This window comes from Buteo buteo, chromosome 3 (genome assembly GCF_964188355.1).
Source record: "Buteo buteo chromosome 3, bButBut1.hap1.1, whole genome shotgun sequence".
Classification (NCBI taxonomy): Eukaryota; Metazoa; Chordata; class Aves; order Accipitriformes; family Accipitridae; genus Buteo; species Buteo buteo.
The window spans coordinates 73438134-73456109 of NC_134173.1; the positions used below are offsets into that span (position 1 = coordinate 73438134).

General features: G+C 43.3%; 1 protein-coding gene across 3 annotated transcripts in view; it reads right to left on the reverse strand.

Annotated features, from left to right (window-relative positions):
* Positions 1 to 6543: 6543 nt before the first annotated feature.
* The window catches only part of TRAPPC9 (trafficking protein particle complex subunit 9), a 520195-nt gene continuing 508762 nt past the window's right edge, over positions 6544 to 17976 (reverse strand). For all 3 annotated transcript variants that reach the window (XM_075024013.1, XM_075024014.1, XM_075024012.1), the window contains 2 exons: positions 17187 to 17410; positions 6544 to 9776 (listed from right to left, as the gene is read on the reverse strand). In XM_075024013.1, coding sequence (XP_074880114.1) covers positions 9597 to 9776; positions 17187 to 17410 — 404 coding nt within the window. In that variant the 3' untranslated portion in view covers positions 6544 to 9596. The remainder of the gene's footprint in view (positions 9777 to 17186; positions 17411 to 17976) is intronic.

Genomic DNA, 17976 nt, shown 5'->3' on the forward strand with positions numbered 1-17976 from the left:
AGTGGTCAGGCAGTTGGACTAGATGATTGTTGTAGGTCCCTTCCAACTGAAATATTCTATTCTGTTGTAATTCTATTCTATTCTATATTGGTTTTGTTGGATCCACAAGCACAAGGTGCACAAGGTGAGGGAAGGACACGTGGCTGGGCAACGTGGTCCCTTGCTTGAGGATTGGGGTTGGTACACGCTGCGGCTGTCACCGCAGGATTGAACCGTATGTAGCTCCAGGACATCCTCTCTTAATGTGAATTATAGTATCACCAAGACAGAGGCTTGAAAACAGTTAGGAGTCATCTTTGTATCTTCAGGTGGAAGTGAGAAATAAAGCTGCTGAAGTGTTTCCTCCTGGGAAAGAGTCTGGAGTAAAAATAAACTTTGGGTTGAGCTAAGCGAGGCCGAGTCTACACATTTGTGAGGCAGTTGCCTTGCCCTCGTGGGCTCTGCAGGGTGGTCTGAGGAACATTGTCCTCCTAGGCACTCTGAATCTGCCCCCAGATGCCACCCACCTGGACACCAGCAATATTCAGGATGTCCCAAACAGGGCAGAGAGACCGAGACCATCACCACCGCTGCTTTGGCAAAGCACCACGCTGCCGTGGAGCTGGGGAGGGCCTGTGCCAGTCTGCAGTGCTAGGACCTGATGTGCCCTTTAGTGTTTGGAAGGGAAGCTGGGAGCCACATGGCCAGCGCTGAGCAGGGAGATGTGGCATTTAGCAAAGCTTAACTTCTCGCTGCGTGGCAGCACTTTGCATTCAATATTTTACATGTAGCACTGGGACTCCATATAAAGATGTTGTCACTAAGCAACAAAGCATGGATTTTGCAGGAGACAATAGTAAGGTGATACTAAATCTCCTTTCCTCTTCCCTCCTCTCCAATGCACCGAGGTCACCAGAAGCCAGAGCCTTGCCTGTGTGTTAGCTGGGAGCCGGTGGGAGGACTGGTAAATAAGGGAAGAGAAGACAACAGTATCGCAGGCTAACTCGTCAGATGTGTCAGGTCTGAAGGGAGAGCTCAGCCAAGCAGGGGTCTTATTCTCCTCCTAGTGCCTAATCTTGAAATAAGGCAGGCAGAAGAGCAGGGCAGGGGGTGGAAAAGCCTTGAGCAGGTGAAGGATGCACTTGAAAACAGAGGGGAGGACTTCAGTTGCAGCACACACCCCAGGAGTCTCTCTCTGACCGCTCCAAATCCAGAAACTGAGGGTTAGGTCAAAAGGACAAAATGATAGGGTCTAGCTGCAGAAGAGTGGCACAAACAAGAGCAAGGTCTTACAAAATAAATAAATCTGATGTCAGAAAAAATACCCTGAAATGGAAAATCTAAGGAGGCAGGGGAAAAAAGAGGTTTGGAGCCAAGCCTTACAACAGAGCCTTGAGCAGCAACAGCAGTAAGCAAGGCTGATGCAGGGGCTTTTTCCGTTTTGACTGCAGATGTCTGCCTGGTCTGTGATCTGTGCCCAGCACTGTTGCTCTTTGCATTGCCACCGAAAGAACCAGCTGATGTCCCCAGCGCAATGAGCAGAGAGGCAAGCTAAACCCCGGTAATGGTGATGGGTGGCACATTTCCATTAACGTCCTATATATGCAAACAGATAGAGCATCACCTCCCAGCTGCCAAAATACTGCTGCCTTATCTACAGTGCAGCAACGGGCACGGGGAAAAGAGAGAGGGAAAATATGACCGTGGTCATTCGGTAACAGTTCAAAACGCCTCTCAGCCGAGGGTCTTATCAGAGCGGGTCTGCACAAAGCCAAGATAAAGCTGCAGCAGGTTTCCCCCTTCCCCTGGACATTTTATATCGGCAATCCCCAGGAGACCTGTATTTCCCCATCATGTGGCTCCTCACTGACATGTCGCGTGATGCCCTGCTTGCCTGGAAGGTCACTGCGCACCTGGCCGATGGTGTGCATAGCGAAAAGGAAAAATACTGGGAATGAGCCACAGTCCTGGTGTTTGTAGCACAGCAGCGCTGAAGAACCCGCGTACAAACCTGGCTCCCACAGATCTGCACCCTGGATGGGGATGTAAAGGGGTTTGGTCTAGCCCACCTCCAAAAAAAATGAGGCTTCTGTGTTCACGCTGTTTGCGTGCAGAGGTGTCTCCCCGAGTCCTTTTAAACTTTAAAACACATTAGTTAACGTCATCCGTGTTTGACGGGACAGGGCAGGGGGATTTATCTCACCCGAATGCAGTGGTCTGCTAAGTGGGTGTCTCCATCTCGACTAGTCACCTTGGCCTCTCTTTATAGCCACTGGCCAAAAAAAGGCATTTCAGGTCAGAAACATGACTTTACTGATCCAGGGTGGGTGTTCCCTTACAGACCCCCTTTCTCCCTGTGGATTTCCTGGGGAACACAGATGACTGCCCTGTAAATCACAACAGGTCATCATGTGCCTCCTGTTCATATCTAGTGGTTTTAAATAAAGAGGCTTGTGTTAATAACATCACTGATACCTCGTGTCGTTTCTCCCAACAGAGCTTGTGTGACCCCAAGCCCCCAATATGGACTGACCACAAGCTTTAGAGGACGTGATTTTATATGGAAACCAACAGCAGAAACATTTGGAGAGCTCTACAAAAGGGAAAATCTGGTATATTTACCCAATATTTGTATTGAAAATAATATCCCAAAGCATTTGCATATATTTTGTCTTACTTTTGTGCTAAATTTAAATGCTCATTATCCAAGGGCTTTGTTCTGCCACCACATGGAAATGGCTAATATCTAGATACAATTCAAATACTACAGACCTGGGCCAGGTCCCTGCAATGCCCTCCTCAAGAGATTTGTAAAGACGCAGTCCTGGCCAGGACTTCAGCCAAGTGTGGAAAGACAGGAGCATCTTGTATCTCTTCCACTAATAAAGAGAGTCTCGAGGGGCTCAGCGGTCCAAGGGAGTGAGAGCTGGGATGGGATGGGCAGGCTTTACACCTTTACACCTTCCTCCAGGTATTTGTTTACATTGCAGCTGCCATGGTAGGGAAGGAGAAACCTCTTACCTGGTCTGCCTTGTGCTGGGGGTCTGCAATGGCAGCATCTTCTCTGGTGGCATCTTCCATGTAAGCAAATGCCCACAGCTGGCTCTAGGGTTTATTTTAATGAATTAAATTATCCTGTTCAAGTCTCATTTAACGGCTCTTCTGCTCTGCTGTTTACTTACTTTATACTCACGTTACCTTTGCTCTTGTGCTTCCTCCAGGGATCTGCAGGCTGGCAAGGTGACATACTTCTGCATCCCTGGAGCCCATACCCTCAACTGACACAAAACATATTTTCAGGCAGAGAGGAGCACATCCAAATGCCACACTTGTTCCATGAACCATTGTTAATTCTCAGGAGCCTGTGGCCTCTCTCAAGCCAGAGGTGAGGGAAAGCAGAATCATTATTAAACTGGTGATTTGAGAGGTATTTTAATTTTTTTTTTAGAAAGAAAAAAAAAAATGAAAGGGGAAAAGTTCCCTGTTTCACATTTCTTAAGGTCACACTTCATATTAAGGTTCCATTTATAAAGAACACATAAATGCTTAATAGATGTTTAAGTGATTGATGAATCATTTATTGTATATTGCTATTGAACTGTTGGTCTCTTAAACTGTGACTTAACCATCTATACACCTGCAGCTGCCATATATACAGCCATTGATAGTGTTGGAACACAAAGTATTCATGTGCATAACGTGCTTACCATATCTAACATTTATGAATGCTTTATAAACAATTTATAAATGAAATCTTAATATACAGCGTAACCTATTTTTAGTGTCATGGCAGTTACATAACCCATTTGGCCTTGATTCATCTGTTAACTTTGGGCACCTCGCGGAGGTGTCTCTGGCTGTAGCCCTGTACCATTTCTACCCTCCCTTCCTCCCACTGCTTATTTACCCCTGTGCTGCCCCGAAGAGCGCTGCAAATGTGTCTGTCAGGGATGCTGCAACCTCGCAGGCTTCAACAGACTGTGCAGTGATTGAGCTGCACATCAATAACCCTCTCACACGTGTCTATACACACTAAAGGAAAACACTCCCCTGCCTTTTCTTTCCCCTTTTCAAGCCAAACCCATTGCACAGGTTCAGCCTGGGAGGCCACATGAAGGGGTCAATCAGGCAAAGGGATGGGGATAGAATGGCATCTGTGCTCTGGATCTGAGCTGTTGGGAAAGGAGGTAGTAGGCAGATGCCTAAACTGGACCATGGCATCACTTGAGCCATCGACTGGGACTGTTCTGTAAGAACATGGGCAGACTTTGGATACCAAAGGCCCCCGTTTCTGACACAAATTAGTGATGACATCCTCATAGCCATTAACAAGATGCTCATTGTCAAACTGCTTCAATAGTTGGCCTGATTTCTTTCTGGCAGTGTCTACGTTGTTTTGTTCAAACTGAGTACATGCTGAAAAGGGGCTGAAATCGCCCTTCTTCAGCCATGGTATCAGAGTACATTGGGCCATAATGAATTCTTCTCTTCAGAGGATCCAGTGCTCCCTCGTCACAAAAGTGGTCCTGTGCTCCCTCATTAACATATGCCTTCCCTTATGCCAAGTAATTTCTGAACAGTTCCTGGGGAGATTCCCTATGGATGCAGAGAAGGGGAGGCTGAAAGGACGAGGACATCAGCGCAGCCTGTGCTGGTACCAGCCCTTAGAAGAGGAACACTTGGAAGAACAACTGCAAGCAGGAGGTGGATGAGCACTGTCTCACCTAGTACGCAGCTACTGGGCACAGCCTTTGGGTATAACATGATTTCCCAAGCAAGTCTATTTGCATGAGTTATGCCTTCAAAGTTCATTACTGTGGTTGATATAGATAGATATACACTGAGCACATACTGGCCTGGAAGGATCTTCTGCACTCTCAGACTCATTTTATGTATCTATCCCTCAGGTATTAAAATGACAGTGCCCAATTTTGATGTCTTCTCCTTGTACCAGGGGTCCTAGGAGCCAGTGGTGATCCAAGAATAAGATGGCCAACGCAACGTAATGAGGCAGGGGCCTCAATCTCCACCTTTCAGGTTCAGGTGCAGATTGTGCATCTGGACACAGGTTTAGCAAGTTCCTCAGGCAGATGTGTGACTGAATTAGCTTCAATCACTGGGTCTATTAATGTGCTTAACATTAGGCACATACTTAGATATCTTGCTAAATCAGGAACACACGGAAAATAAGTAATCAATACATGTTAAATGACATGTCACCTACATACAGCACAAGTCCCACTGGTGTTACGGAATTGATGCATCATGAATGTAGTAGCCTAAGTATCACTCCAACAAGCAACACCAGATGGTAATAAAATAGACAAGGTCCCATTCAACTGAAATATCTCAAGATGCTTTTAAGAGAGGATATGAGAACCAATCTCCAGTTTAACAACTGAAATAGGGTTTGAAGCAATTTTTTTCCCCCCGGTAGATGACCAAAGTGTTAGGACGGCTCTGATAGAGATGCAGAGGAAGGAGAGAGAAAAAGAAAGGGACATGTTGATCCTTTCTGTTGGAACCAACCAAAGAAAAACAGAAAAGCAGTGAGTGGTAGAGTTGGTGAGAAGGATGAGGTGAAAAAGAGAGATCAGAAACCAAGAGCTAAATGCTGGACAACCCAAGGACCCTGACCTAAGCCCTAGAATGGTCTAACCTGCAGAAGTAAACATCTATCATTGAACACTGGACATGAAAATTGTCCACATCTATGTGTCTTCTGTATTAAGAAAAGAGCATTAGTGTTTACAGACCTCTGCAAAGCAAGGGTGGATGCATGGTCCCATTTCAGTGAGAGAGAAAGTGCCCACACCCAGGAAGGGAGCCAGAGGATCCAAGGAAGGGACAGTGCAACTGGCTTTCACTAAGGAAAGCTTAAGAGCTTCTAGGTTGGGAACCCAAACACAAGAGCCTCAGGACTGTTTGACAGAAGGAGCTCAAACAGGGTTGGACATGAGATGGTGCACGCAAAACAAGTGGTTCCAATCAGTCTTCCCAGACATACCACCTCCATAAGTGGTCCTCCTTCCAGCCTTTGAGCTGTTTCTGTAGAGGATGGAAAGGATCACAGAACCGTATAATCTTAGAATGGTTTGGGTTGGAAGGGACCATTAAAGGTCATCTAGTCCAACCCATCTGCAATGAGCAGGGACATCTTCAACTAGATCAGGTTGCTCAGAGCCCTGTCCAACCTGACCCTGAATGTTTCCAGGGATGGGGCATCTACCACCTCTCTGGGCAACCTGTTCCAGTGTGTCACCACCCTCATTGTCAGTATTAGGATGCTGAGGCATAAGTAACCTTTCATGTGAGTGCATCTCTCTCCCCTCAGCTGACAGTTAATGGACACTGACATAGGAGCCACACTGTGAAGCATACATCTTTTACTAGCTCTGAGTTCATCTAGGAAGAGAAAGTTTGAGTGGAGCTGAAATTTCAGTTCCAGGGTCAAACACATTCTTTCAGAGACAGAATGCAGCATCAAGAGATATGTTATTATTACCAGTAAAAACACACAAGAACACTATCAAGAATTACAGACAGAAGAGACAGGCAGAGGTGTAAATAACACAAGATAAGTATTTATTCAGACAGTTAAATTTACACAACTTATGCCTCTCCAATGCATACATATATCGGACCAATGTCTGCTCTCAGCAATGGTGATTTAAATTAGGAATGATTTCATTCAACCAAGTGGGATCATATCAGATTTACATCTGTGTAACAATGCACAGTTTGGCTCATCATGTTCAAAATAATAGCTGGGTGGTTTGGAGAAATAAAAACAAGTTTTCAGTTCCAGAAAAGGAGAGCAGATCAGAAAAGTATCATCCTTTTTTCAAGCACTGCAAGGACCAAGCTTGACAGCAATCCCAGTGAAAACTTCCATTAAAAAGAAAACTAAAACCAATGCAGTATTCTCATTTCAAGTACCTTCCCCTCACCCTTCTCTAAATTATGCTGACAAATCTTCTTCTTCTGGAGAAGTCACAAATGATCCCCAGAAGGAAGAATTTCTTGTGTTTCATCTCCTTCACCAAGACAAGCAGAAGTGTGAGAAAATTAGGAAAGATATCATAAATGCCAAAAGCAACTAAGCATCAAAGTTGACAAGGGACAGAGTGGTCTACTATATAATGAACAAATAGACCATTAAGGGTCAGCTCAGACATAAGAACTTATATTTATGAGCACATATGGCAGATTTATAATGGCCTATTGGAAATATGCAGCTTGCTTTTGTTATAATAAAACCTGTTCCCATTCCAACAGCTTCAGCAGGCTGTGGCTCAGGAGCCTTTATAAGTAAAGGGCACGGGAATGCTCCATCCCAGTACAGTCTTCACAGAACAATATCCTCTGTTCTCAGAGAACGGTCTCAAAAATAAGCTAGGAAATGATCCCTTAGCTGGGTAAGCTCAAGCATCCTGACTGCAACAGCATCTGCTTCACAATATTTTTGTTTCAAATGCAATGTGGTCCTTACAAAACCTTAGCTGTATTCCTAGCATCTGCAGATTACCTGCTGGGAATACTGAATAAAACCCAATTTGGATTCCACTGCAACAGTGTTGTGTAACATAGTACAGAGACACATGTCAAAAGCAAGCTTTTATGAAGAAGATTAACTGGTTTAATTCCTGCTCTCTTGGGATCTTATTCTTCTGTGTATATGCCTATGTAGTGACAGAAAATTCAGCCTCATGGCACAAACTGGTCATCCGAGCTCCACTAACACAAAAAACATTCCCAACTCAGCTGTGTGGACCCTCTTCCCTTGGGTGTGTCTGCCCAGAACCACTGTGCAAGTCTAAGGAACAGTTTTCTTACTGGACATTGCGTGCTGGCAGGTGACAGAGCAGTACACCATTGCAAGTAAATCTTCAGTCGGCCTCAGATCTCCATCAGTTTAAGACTGAAGAATTCCACTCTGGCATTCAAAGCTGTATACAGAGCCACAGCTCAAGAGCAAACACTGATAACATTGCCACAATACAATTTTTTAGAGATAATACCCTGCATACACTGGAAATACAGCTATCATGCTATAGCTATAGTTTCCTCAAATTAGAAATATATTTAGGATGCATACATTACAGTCATTTGCAAACATGCAATGAACTGAGTTTTGAGGACTGTCATTCCTACGGAAAACACCAGTCACACCTAAAAGTACAACTGGGCATGATGCAGAGAGCCAGAATGAGCTGGACGGACCAGGTCAGGCATGAAGTGGTGTGCCCACATTTGGATGAAGCCTAAACAAAATAAAAATCTTCAAAGAGGTTGTGTATCTAGATTTAGCACATATAGAGCTAACTGGAGCTAACTAGAGCACCCCTGCCACATCTTGGTGTATCCACCCCCGAAAGTATACTACCACCAAATTTAAGAGCTGCAGGCTGTAAATTTAAGAAAAGATTGAGACAGGTTTGAAACATATGGTCTGTGAAATAATATATTCATCATACAGCTAAGACATCTCCCTGCTTTACATGGGGTAAATGTGGGTCTCTATACAAAAACATTATTCCGAAAGACAACAGGCCAAATTTTTAGTACATTCATCACCTACTTTTACGGTCAGGAATTCCATGGCCTTAATTGCCTAATAATTAAACTTCATCATTCTAAAAATAAGAAGGAAAAAAACAACTTCATAATGAAGCCCAGTCTATTAGCATGAAAAATCTGATCAGAAGAGTTTGCAAGAAGTCATGCAAAGTGGTATTAATGACTAGCTGATTAATTTTTGTGGTTCTTTAAGTGTCTGCAAATGTTTCAAGCGATTGTGATTGTATAAAACAGAACTGTGAAGCCCAAATTCAGAGGCAAGCCCTAGGCAACCCAAAAGTTGGCTTATTTCCTTTCTCAAGGACAAAACTCTTTAGCTCTTCATTGCCTTCTTTCATTTCTTGTTCATAGATCTACCAAACTAAAGGCAGAGACTTTACCAGGAGCAAATGGCACTGGGCTCAGGGGAGGAAGAGAATAACTGGAGGCACATTTGCTATTCTTACTTTCAGTAACACAGGAAAAAGCATCACTACTGCTATTTACTACAAAAGACACCAAATACTCAGCAAACAAGTGAACAAGAGCAAGCCTGTGAACAAAACTAAGAGAGAATTACACCTCAAGGGTCCATGCCATGGGTCCAGCATAAGCCAGGAGGAATTTCATACAGATATATAAAGTCTTGTTGAAAAATGCTAAAACATAGTTATTCAGGTTGGAATTGAGACCTTCAAACACATGGTTAAATTCAGCCCTCTTAAATTCAGCCCTCATGACCTTTTCAAACCCACTGATATCAATAGAGTATATGAAAGTATAATGCATATATTAGCAGTTTCAAAGGCTTTTTGGAAATAGGAAAACTCTAGCATAGTTATAATCTCTCTCTCTCTCTCTCTCTCTCTCTCTCTCTCTCTCTCTGAAATTAGCTAAAGCAGCTGCCCAAATGACTATCAGCCAACTCAGAAAGTGTTCAGCTGTTCCTCCAAAGTAGGGACTGTGGCCTGGGGTTGGACAGAAACAAACTGGGGTCAAGCAGAGGATGTGCCAAGCATTTCTGTGCACTGTGGTTAATCAAATAGCACACAGTACATTTACAGCTTAGTTTGGACCGTAGGCTCCATAGCACGGATGTGGACACTAGGAAGGCAGAACCAGGAGAGAGGCAGCTCCCTGCTGCAGTTGTCTTCATGGAATTTGATATTCAGGTAGAAATCACCTGTGTAGAGAAAGAGAAGTGCTCCAAAGTACACAGAGTCTTTGGTTGGCTTCACCTGGAAAAGAGAACGTGAAAATCAGTATAATTAAACCATCAACAAAATAAAACAGTTGCACTTTGCAATTCAGTAGGACCTTCAAATGATTTCAAAGCACTCTAGATTCACATCTCAGTATTGCCTTCACACAAAAAGGAGTAAAGATCTTGTCCCTATACTATCAATGGTAAAACTGGAGCATTGAAAATTAAATCCTGTATTATTCTCTCATACAGCAAAGCTGTGGCATAGTTCAAACCAGAACACAGTTCTTCAGGAGTCACTGATTACAGAACAGAGCTGGTTTAAGGCAGAGATGACCCAAAATCTATCCTTAGACTGCATTTATCAGCGTCTATATTAAAGGTCTGAATCATGTCTCTGAACTTATGTTAAACACATGGTTAAACACCATTTAACAGCTTGCTTAGCAATAACTAAATTCATCCCCACTTATTATTCAGACACAATCTGACTGCAAATTCTAATCAAGAATCTTTAATATTCACTATCATTGAAATAATTAAGTTTAGCAAGAAACATCCCACAAAAAGTAGCCACCCTGATTTAACTTGTCCAAATTAAATACAGTTCACACTGTTTCTACATTTATATTTCTCCCTTCATCACAAAACCATTTACAATCCATATCTTTACAACAAATAATATATCTCTGTCTATCATTTCAGCAAGACACTTAAGTAATTTCTAACTTTAACAATCCCATGACTGTTCATGTAATGATGTTTGAATTAACATCTGCTTCCACAAGATGTTAAATCCAGTTTCAGGGTGCCTAGAATTGGGTTGAAGTTGCTGCAGATGCAAAACATGGAATCAGCACAAAGCCATTCCATTGGATGGAATTTATTCAAAATATTATGAAAAGGCGACTTCATCCCAGCAGAAATGACCCAATAAAGGGCACCTGATGCTCCTCAGTACTGGTCTTCCCCCAGCCAAGACCATCTTACCAGTTCCTTTCTGCTCTCTGGACCCTGAAACCATCAAGTCAAGATATACTCATGGCAGCATTCCTACTTTCACAGGTAGGTCTGTGCCCATGTATTTTCTTTTTTACTTGAATACTCATTGGTAATGGGCCTTTCTTTGGTCATCTCCAAACACCTCAGTGTCCATCATGTTACAGAGTCCAGCGTTGATTCCAAATGACAGCATGACACACCACTGGTCACCCAAGTTGACACCCAAGCCAAACAACAACAGAAACTCTGGCATTGGATCCAGAAGCACTGAGCTGTCCAGATGTCCTGGACTTGATTGGATTCAGGGGGAGAAAACCTTTGCAAGGGACATCCCTAGGAACCCATGGGACATTACCACCTGGAACAGTGAAGGGATGAGGCTCTGAGACAGGTTATCAGGATTCTTGCCCGCTACAAAAAATTTGGTTATATGGTAAACTGGGACATCAACAATGGGGTATTAACTGGGAAAGTGTCTATGGACACCCTTTGCTGACAGGCATCTTGCCATTGCATGGGAAGACCAGAACAAGGATGGTGACTAGACCATGGTGGAGGAGAGGGGGGAGACGAACCACTACAAAAAGTTTCCAGGGGTGTGGGACACCTCAAGAATATGCCAGAGAGCTGAAAATTGCCTGCCATCACCTCCAGTGAGGAAGGTTCTCTGTAGCTTTCAGATGTGAGGGGAATGAACTGTTTCCTTTTTCTCCTATTCTAGGTTTTTTTGGACCTTCATTGCTGGGTCCTTCAGCCAGCAGACATGCACCCTGTATAGTAGCCTAGGGTGTCACACTTCTTTGTTGAAGTTCCCTAAACTGCTGCTCCTGCACAGGGGCCTGGCTGTTCACAAGCAGCAACATCATCAGAGCTGGCAGAGCCCGGGTTCCTTTTGGCTTTGGTGTTGAGCACTTCTGCTGACCTACAGCAAACTTGTAGCAGCATCGTATCATCCACGTGAGTGATCAGAGCAGCCACAGCTGTTCTCCTGACCCCTGTCCTTGGCATCTCCCCTCCTCGCTGGGTACAAGTTCTTGCCCTCTGGCATTGCGTCTGGACATGCAGAACAACATCAAGCAGTCTCCCCTCTTGCTTCCTTCTCCTCCTCCTGGGGCTGTCTGCCTTATTTCTGCCTCACTGGAACTGATGCAGACTTGCATCCAGAGGAGGACAGAGGCAGGCACCAATGCCAGCAATGGGTAGAGGCAAACAGCAAATGAAGACTCCTCAGGACTCATACTTTTTTCAAGCTCCCGGTCCATTTTTCCTAGTCTAGCTGCACCGTAAAGAAATATCTGTAACAGCATGGATCAGAGCCCTTGACAAACAGGAAGGTGGCTTCAGGCACATCGGCATCAACACAGTCTTTTCACTCATTTGAAGTTCTGCCTACATGATTGCTCGTTCCTCCTGCCTTTACAGCACACGTCTCTGCACCAGTCATGAGTTTCTCCATCATAAGTGAGAAGAGCCAGCGAGGCAGGTAGTGGTATGTGTCCTGTTCTGCCTGCAGCCCATCTCCCTGTGTGCAGTATGCACAGACCAGACAACAGTGTTCATGGTTTGGGGACTATCCACATCTGTATGGCCACCTGTAGAACCACTACGGTAATCAACACTTGTGGTTTGGGGAAGAAACAGGGAAGCAAAAGTAGCTTGAAACCTTTGCACTGTCGAGATACAAGTGGCTCTGCAGAACTTCTTCCAAAATAGTAACTAACTTTGGAAAATAAGGCTGCCTCTCTAGTGGGGCTGCCTACAAACATTCCCAGAAGACCACAATCGGCAGCAGTCAGGTCAGTAGAGGGCCAGATCCAATCCAACTGGTATACCAGGCAGAGGACTAATTTTGAGGTTAAACCACCTACATTTAGGTGTCTCTCTGCACACTAGGCATCCAAGCTCCTACTACAGTAAGAAGACATCTCGTCAATGCAGCCCGTGGAGCAAGCACAGCATGGTCTACCTAGCCAGTCTATAGAGTCAGGCTACACTTGCCTAAACATAGGCACCTCATGACATTTGGGATGACCTAAAGCACTGAGACGGCTGCAGAGGGCTGGCGAGATTTACAAGATGATTTACAGGATTTCTGGCAGTAGGTGGAGGCCAGATGGGATACCCACAGCACCTAAATGATGGTAGACATCTACTTATAGGCAACTGAATCTTACCCCTAGTGTCTATGTTAGTGTAAGCCAGGTTCTACTGGCTGCAGACTACATCTCCATTGACTAATTGGGAGCTTGGCTGGCCAGCATCCATGGTAACACCTACTCATTCAGATGTCTCAGTCTGGAACTGAATACACCCAAATGTCTGTAAAGTGGATGTCCACATCTGAGCCAGCTGTTCAACACAAGGATTCACTGATCAAATGTAGAATGAGGTAAAATATCCCCACAACTCCATCAACCTTGATGACTTGCTTTCCACTGACTGTGAAGGGAACTCAGAGTGACTTGTTCAGATGTGTACACAACTCAGACGTTTCCTGCTGCATCTGACAGTACACACCATCCCACTGATTGCAATGCATGATCCAGCCAACCTACGAGAAACACGAAGATCACATACTCGTGCCTGATCCAGACCAAATTTGTATTGTCATTTGATCTAGCAGCACACAGGGCTGGTAGCGTCACCACCTAGATATGTGCTTATATGTGTGCCAGTCTGGGATGCTGTTGAATAATTGAGTCAGAGTTGAAACAGATTTTACTGAAATTCCACCAAATTGTGGAAACCAAAGACGGGAAGCTTCTACCCCAGAAAAAAATGACTGAAGAATCAAGAAAAAAATGCCCACATTACTCCTCTGCTCCACTGAGATAGAAGAAAAATTAAGTTTTTAGCTCCATCCTAATCCTTCCCTGATTCAGGCTACCATGTGGGACTGCGATTGCTTAGAACTAATTACTACTTATTTATACTGCTGTAGTACTTAGGGAGCTCAGTTGGAGATTAGGGCTAGTGCCAGCTCTGTTCGCTGCCCCAAAGAGTTTACAGTGCGAGTAAAACAGTGCCAAGAAAACTAATTTGTTCCAGATGGGCCACAGAGGACCTGCCAGAACTGAACAAACGTTCATCGCAGCTTCTGAGCTGATTCAAAATGACCATCTACTGATGAATTTCTCCTCATCTCCCACTACCAATCACTTGAGCTAGTGTGTGATAACACATGCAGGAGAAAAACCTGCTTGAGAATAGTAATGGCAAAAGCAGGAACAACAAGGAAAGATGAATTGCTGGTAGTTACAGGAATCTCCATAGAAGATAATTTTGGGGGTTTTGATTTGGCAAGAAGCAACTCTGTCTGATCAACTACTTAGTCAAAAAAAGCCTATTGGTAAGAACGAAGATTTTTTAGTAATATGTCTAAAGCTAAACTTCAGGTTGTGAAGTGAGATAAAAAAATAAATCAGTGCAATGTATTTTAATGGCTGGGAGTCCACCATGTTACCTCATGTTTCAAAACCCCGCACTGATCAAAAATGTCTACTATCTATATGATAACTGGTGAAGTAACTTTTTCTGTTAAATACAGACATAGAAAGGTAAGGTTAACCAAATTAGAAGGTGTGCTTAAACCCAAAGATTTTACTTAATTTAAAATGCATGGAAATATCTCAATAGCCTTTAAAATTTTCAGTAAAAGAATTTGCTTTTTTGAAGTAGTATATCCCAGCAGAGACTTTGTGACACAAACGCAGACTGCTGCATTGAATTGAAGTAAGAGCACAAAGAGGTGAATAAGCACTCATTACGTTACTTCCATGATAAATCATCTAACCTGGACTTCAAGCCACAAGAAAGAGAAATACGAAATCGTATGACTTTTACCCTTTAAACAATTTATATGCATACTGCGAAGCAGCATGTGCATGCTGAAAATTCCTGTACATAACCCCTGTCTTCCAGATAGCAGCAGAAACTGATTTGAAACTTTTTAGTCTGGAAACAAAAATAATTGTCATTTGCTGAGCATCAGGCTTAATATGAAACTAGCATTTAGGAAAGCAGAGGGGCTTTGGGTTTTATTTGGTTTTTTCCCCAGAGAAATCTCATTCAGTTGAGCACCAATAATGTAGTTTCTGCATTGGCATGACAACAGACCACATTTTCAGGGCGTGAGAAGTATCTTCTCTTGCTGTAATACCTGATGCTCCCACTTGCTCTTGACTATACACTACTGATAAGCCAAACCGTACGCTAGCTCTCCATCCTTCCTCCCACCCAGCTCAGCAGCGCAATAAATCATGTCACCACCTCCTTGCCAGTGTCAGTGTAAAGTCAGCCCAATTAGCTTAAACTGCTGACGAACGTAGTTTTTGCTAAACTGGCCAACTTTGCACAAAAACAAATGCTCACACCATCTCTCCCACTGGGTCTGCTGGGGAAGAGGGGAGCATCTTCCTGTAGAGGGGCAGAAACAAGCAGCTGGGAAAAGGTAGCATCTCAAGCCACCTCTGTTAAACAAGCAAAGTAATCGTGTGCCCACGACCTCAGTTTGTACACACAATGGGCACATGTTTAATAGCTTCAACAGAGCAGCACTGAGTTACACTAGCAGGGAATCTGGTCCAGTGTCTCAGCTTTCATTTACAAAATAGAGAAACTCTACATCTCTTTCATCTCACCCAACCATGAACTGCTTTGGTTTCTTAACCAGCATCTGTCTGAATTTCTGCCAAACTCAGAGCATGAACACAATTCTGAGTATGTACGTTCTTCCCTGAAGCATCAAATGCACAAACCAGGACTTTCTTCTTGTCCCCAAAACAGGTGTGGCTTTCTGAAATCTTTTTTCCATTACTGAATTAGTTATTATGGGGGATGAAAGGGCCTCTGACAGCATTAGATACACTGTTTGAAGAATTTTCTTCCATGATCAGGGCTCTATGCCTCAAAGAAATATGACTAAGCATTTTCTCTAGGAGCCTGTGTAGGACAAGTATCAATACTACATACCATGAAATATAACACTTCTTGTCTAAGAGTCGACATTTTCTTCATTTCACCTTTTTGGATGAAAAGGAGGACAAATAGCAGAAAACAACTCTATTTTTAACTTATTGGGGACTGTGTTTACAGGAGAAATGTCACAATACTGAAAAAGGGGCAAAAGCAGGGACCGTAACATATGAGAAGGCTGCCTGGGCCAGCACAAGAGATGTGACCTCCTGACTTTGTGCCCCGTAGGAGACTCAATCAGAAGGTAAGAATACATCATGCTGACATCTCCCTTTTCCCTCATTAGCCTGGAGGGTCAGGCCCTTCGGCAGCTGGGCACCCAAAGACTGCCACTCTGATTAAAAAATCCACATTGTCAGATAAAGAGTCAAAGAAATCCATCTCTTGATTATTTCTGTTGACATATTTAAATAATTCAGCTAAGAATATAGTTAGCCCCCATTAAAATTCAAGTTGATGGTGTATTCCTCATTAGCTTTTTGAAATATTTTCTCCCCATGATGCGTAATTGAAAAATATGCCTGGTGACTATCCCTGTGGTTAACCTTTAATTTCTTTCTTACTAAGGTTCACTTATATATTCAGTTTTGACAGGTACATTTTATTAGCGATCCAAAGAGCTGACCTAAGCAAAGGTCCTAAGCACTATCCCAAAAACTCACTCTCTTCTTCATGTTTATTTTATAAGTTACCAGAAATACTGCTTATTCCGCTCTGCAGTACTGTCTGTATGTTTTTCATTCCTGGTTTTCTGTTGTTGCGGGTTTTGGGGGAAGGATGTGGGAGAGAGTAGTTTTATCTGTATTTTCAGTGTCTTGCCTTAGAAGCAAAAAGCTCCTAGTCTTGCATATTCTAAAGAAGAAATTGAGAGAAAAATCAAAATCTCATTTGTTCTAAAAAGGGACTTTTTTGTCTCATTTTAAGCATGTTTTCTATTTTTCTTTATGGTTTTATAAAAGTATGCTAAGCAACAAGGAAATGAACCAGCTCATCAGATCGGTCATTAATGTTTAGCATTTTCTTTTTGCAGTCTGTTGCATTTCCTCAGGACCTGACTAAAACTGATTCGCTGAGTTCCTTGGCTCAGCCTGGGGAATACTTCTTATGGACTAAAAAGTTACTTAAAATCTATTACTGCAGGCTGCACTGGATGGCTCAAGGGACTGGCAATATGGTATTGAACATTTTATCTAGGTTACCCATTCACATTTAGTCAGATCTGGAGTGACCAAAAGTTACTGTCTCTGATAGTTTACCAGTCATTTACATGATAGGAAATCACAGTCGTAAACCATTTCAGAGAGATGATTCTGTATCCCCAAACCTAGCAGCACCTTTAGCAATAGCTGCCATAATCATGGTGCTTTCCAAAAATTAATCTGCCTTAAAATGCACAATCAAATAATGAAGCCCTTTTCTACAAACGCACGTCATCCACAATCATGATACGTCTGATAGAAAGACTTACTGAATCGATGTAGAAGGTGTTGGATCCCACAAAGGTGATAGCATCTTGCAGCTCATAGTTGTGCACCCCATTTTGGTAATCCTGGTAGGGCATCATGGTGAGAGCGAAAGGCCCCACGCTGTGTTTGCTCCAGTTGGTCAGCTTCACCTCCAATGGGATGGGGTCTCCCACTTTGCAGTTCACCACGATATCACAGTCACAAAGCTTGCCGTCAACGAGGATATCTGCAAATCAAGAAAATAATTCCACATTATGTTGGACTCCTGCTTTAGAAACTCTATTAATCTTGATAGGAAACTTAACAAGAAAAAGTAACCTCAATGAAACCAAGAGTACATGACAGTTAGCCTTAGGAAAGAAAACCCAGTGTTGCAGTGTTGTGTAAGGTAGCGTTGCAGGGAAACCACTTGCAATAAACACTTCATGAAGGTCTGGTATCTGTTCACAGCTGTTGAAAGAGCTATGAAAAAAACAATTACGACCTATACACAGGTGCCAGAAGGGGTTTTTTTAACCTCCTCCCTTGAAGGCCAAAGCCACGGACAACTTCTCATGCTTCTCCTGCAAATCAACAGCATCAGGTGAAAGGAAACACAAACAGGAATCATCAATACAAATGGTAGCTAGACAGATCCAGGGCTGGATGCCCATGTTCACATGTTACAGCCAGAATAAATCCTCCTGTATGGAGGTGACCTTTTGGAGCAGGACAGACACTGCCAGTATTTGCAATGTAATACATATATTAAAGTCCAGATTATAAGGAAAAAAGGGATTTTAAAATTATACA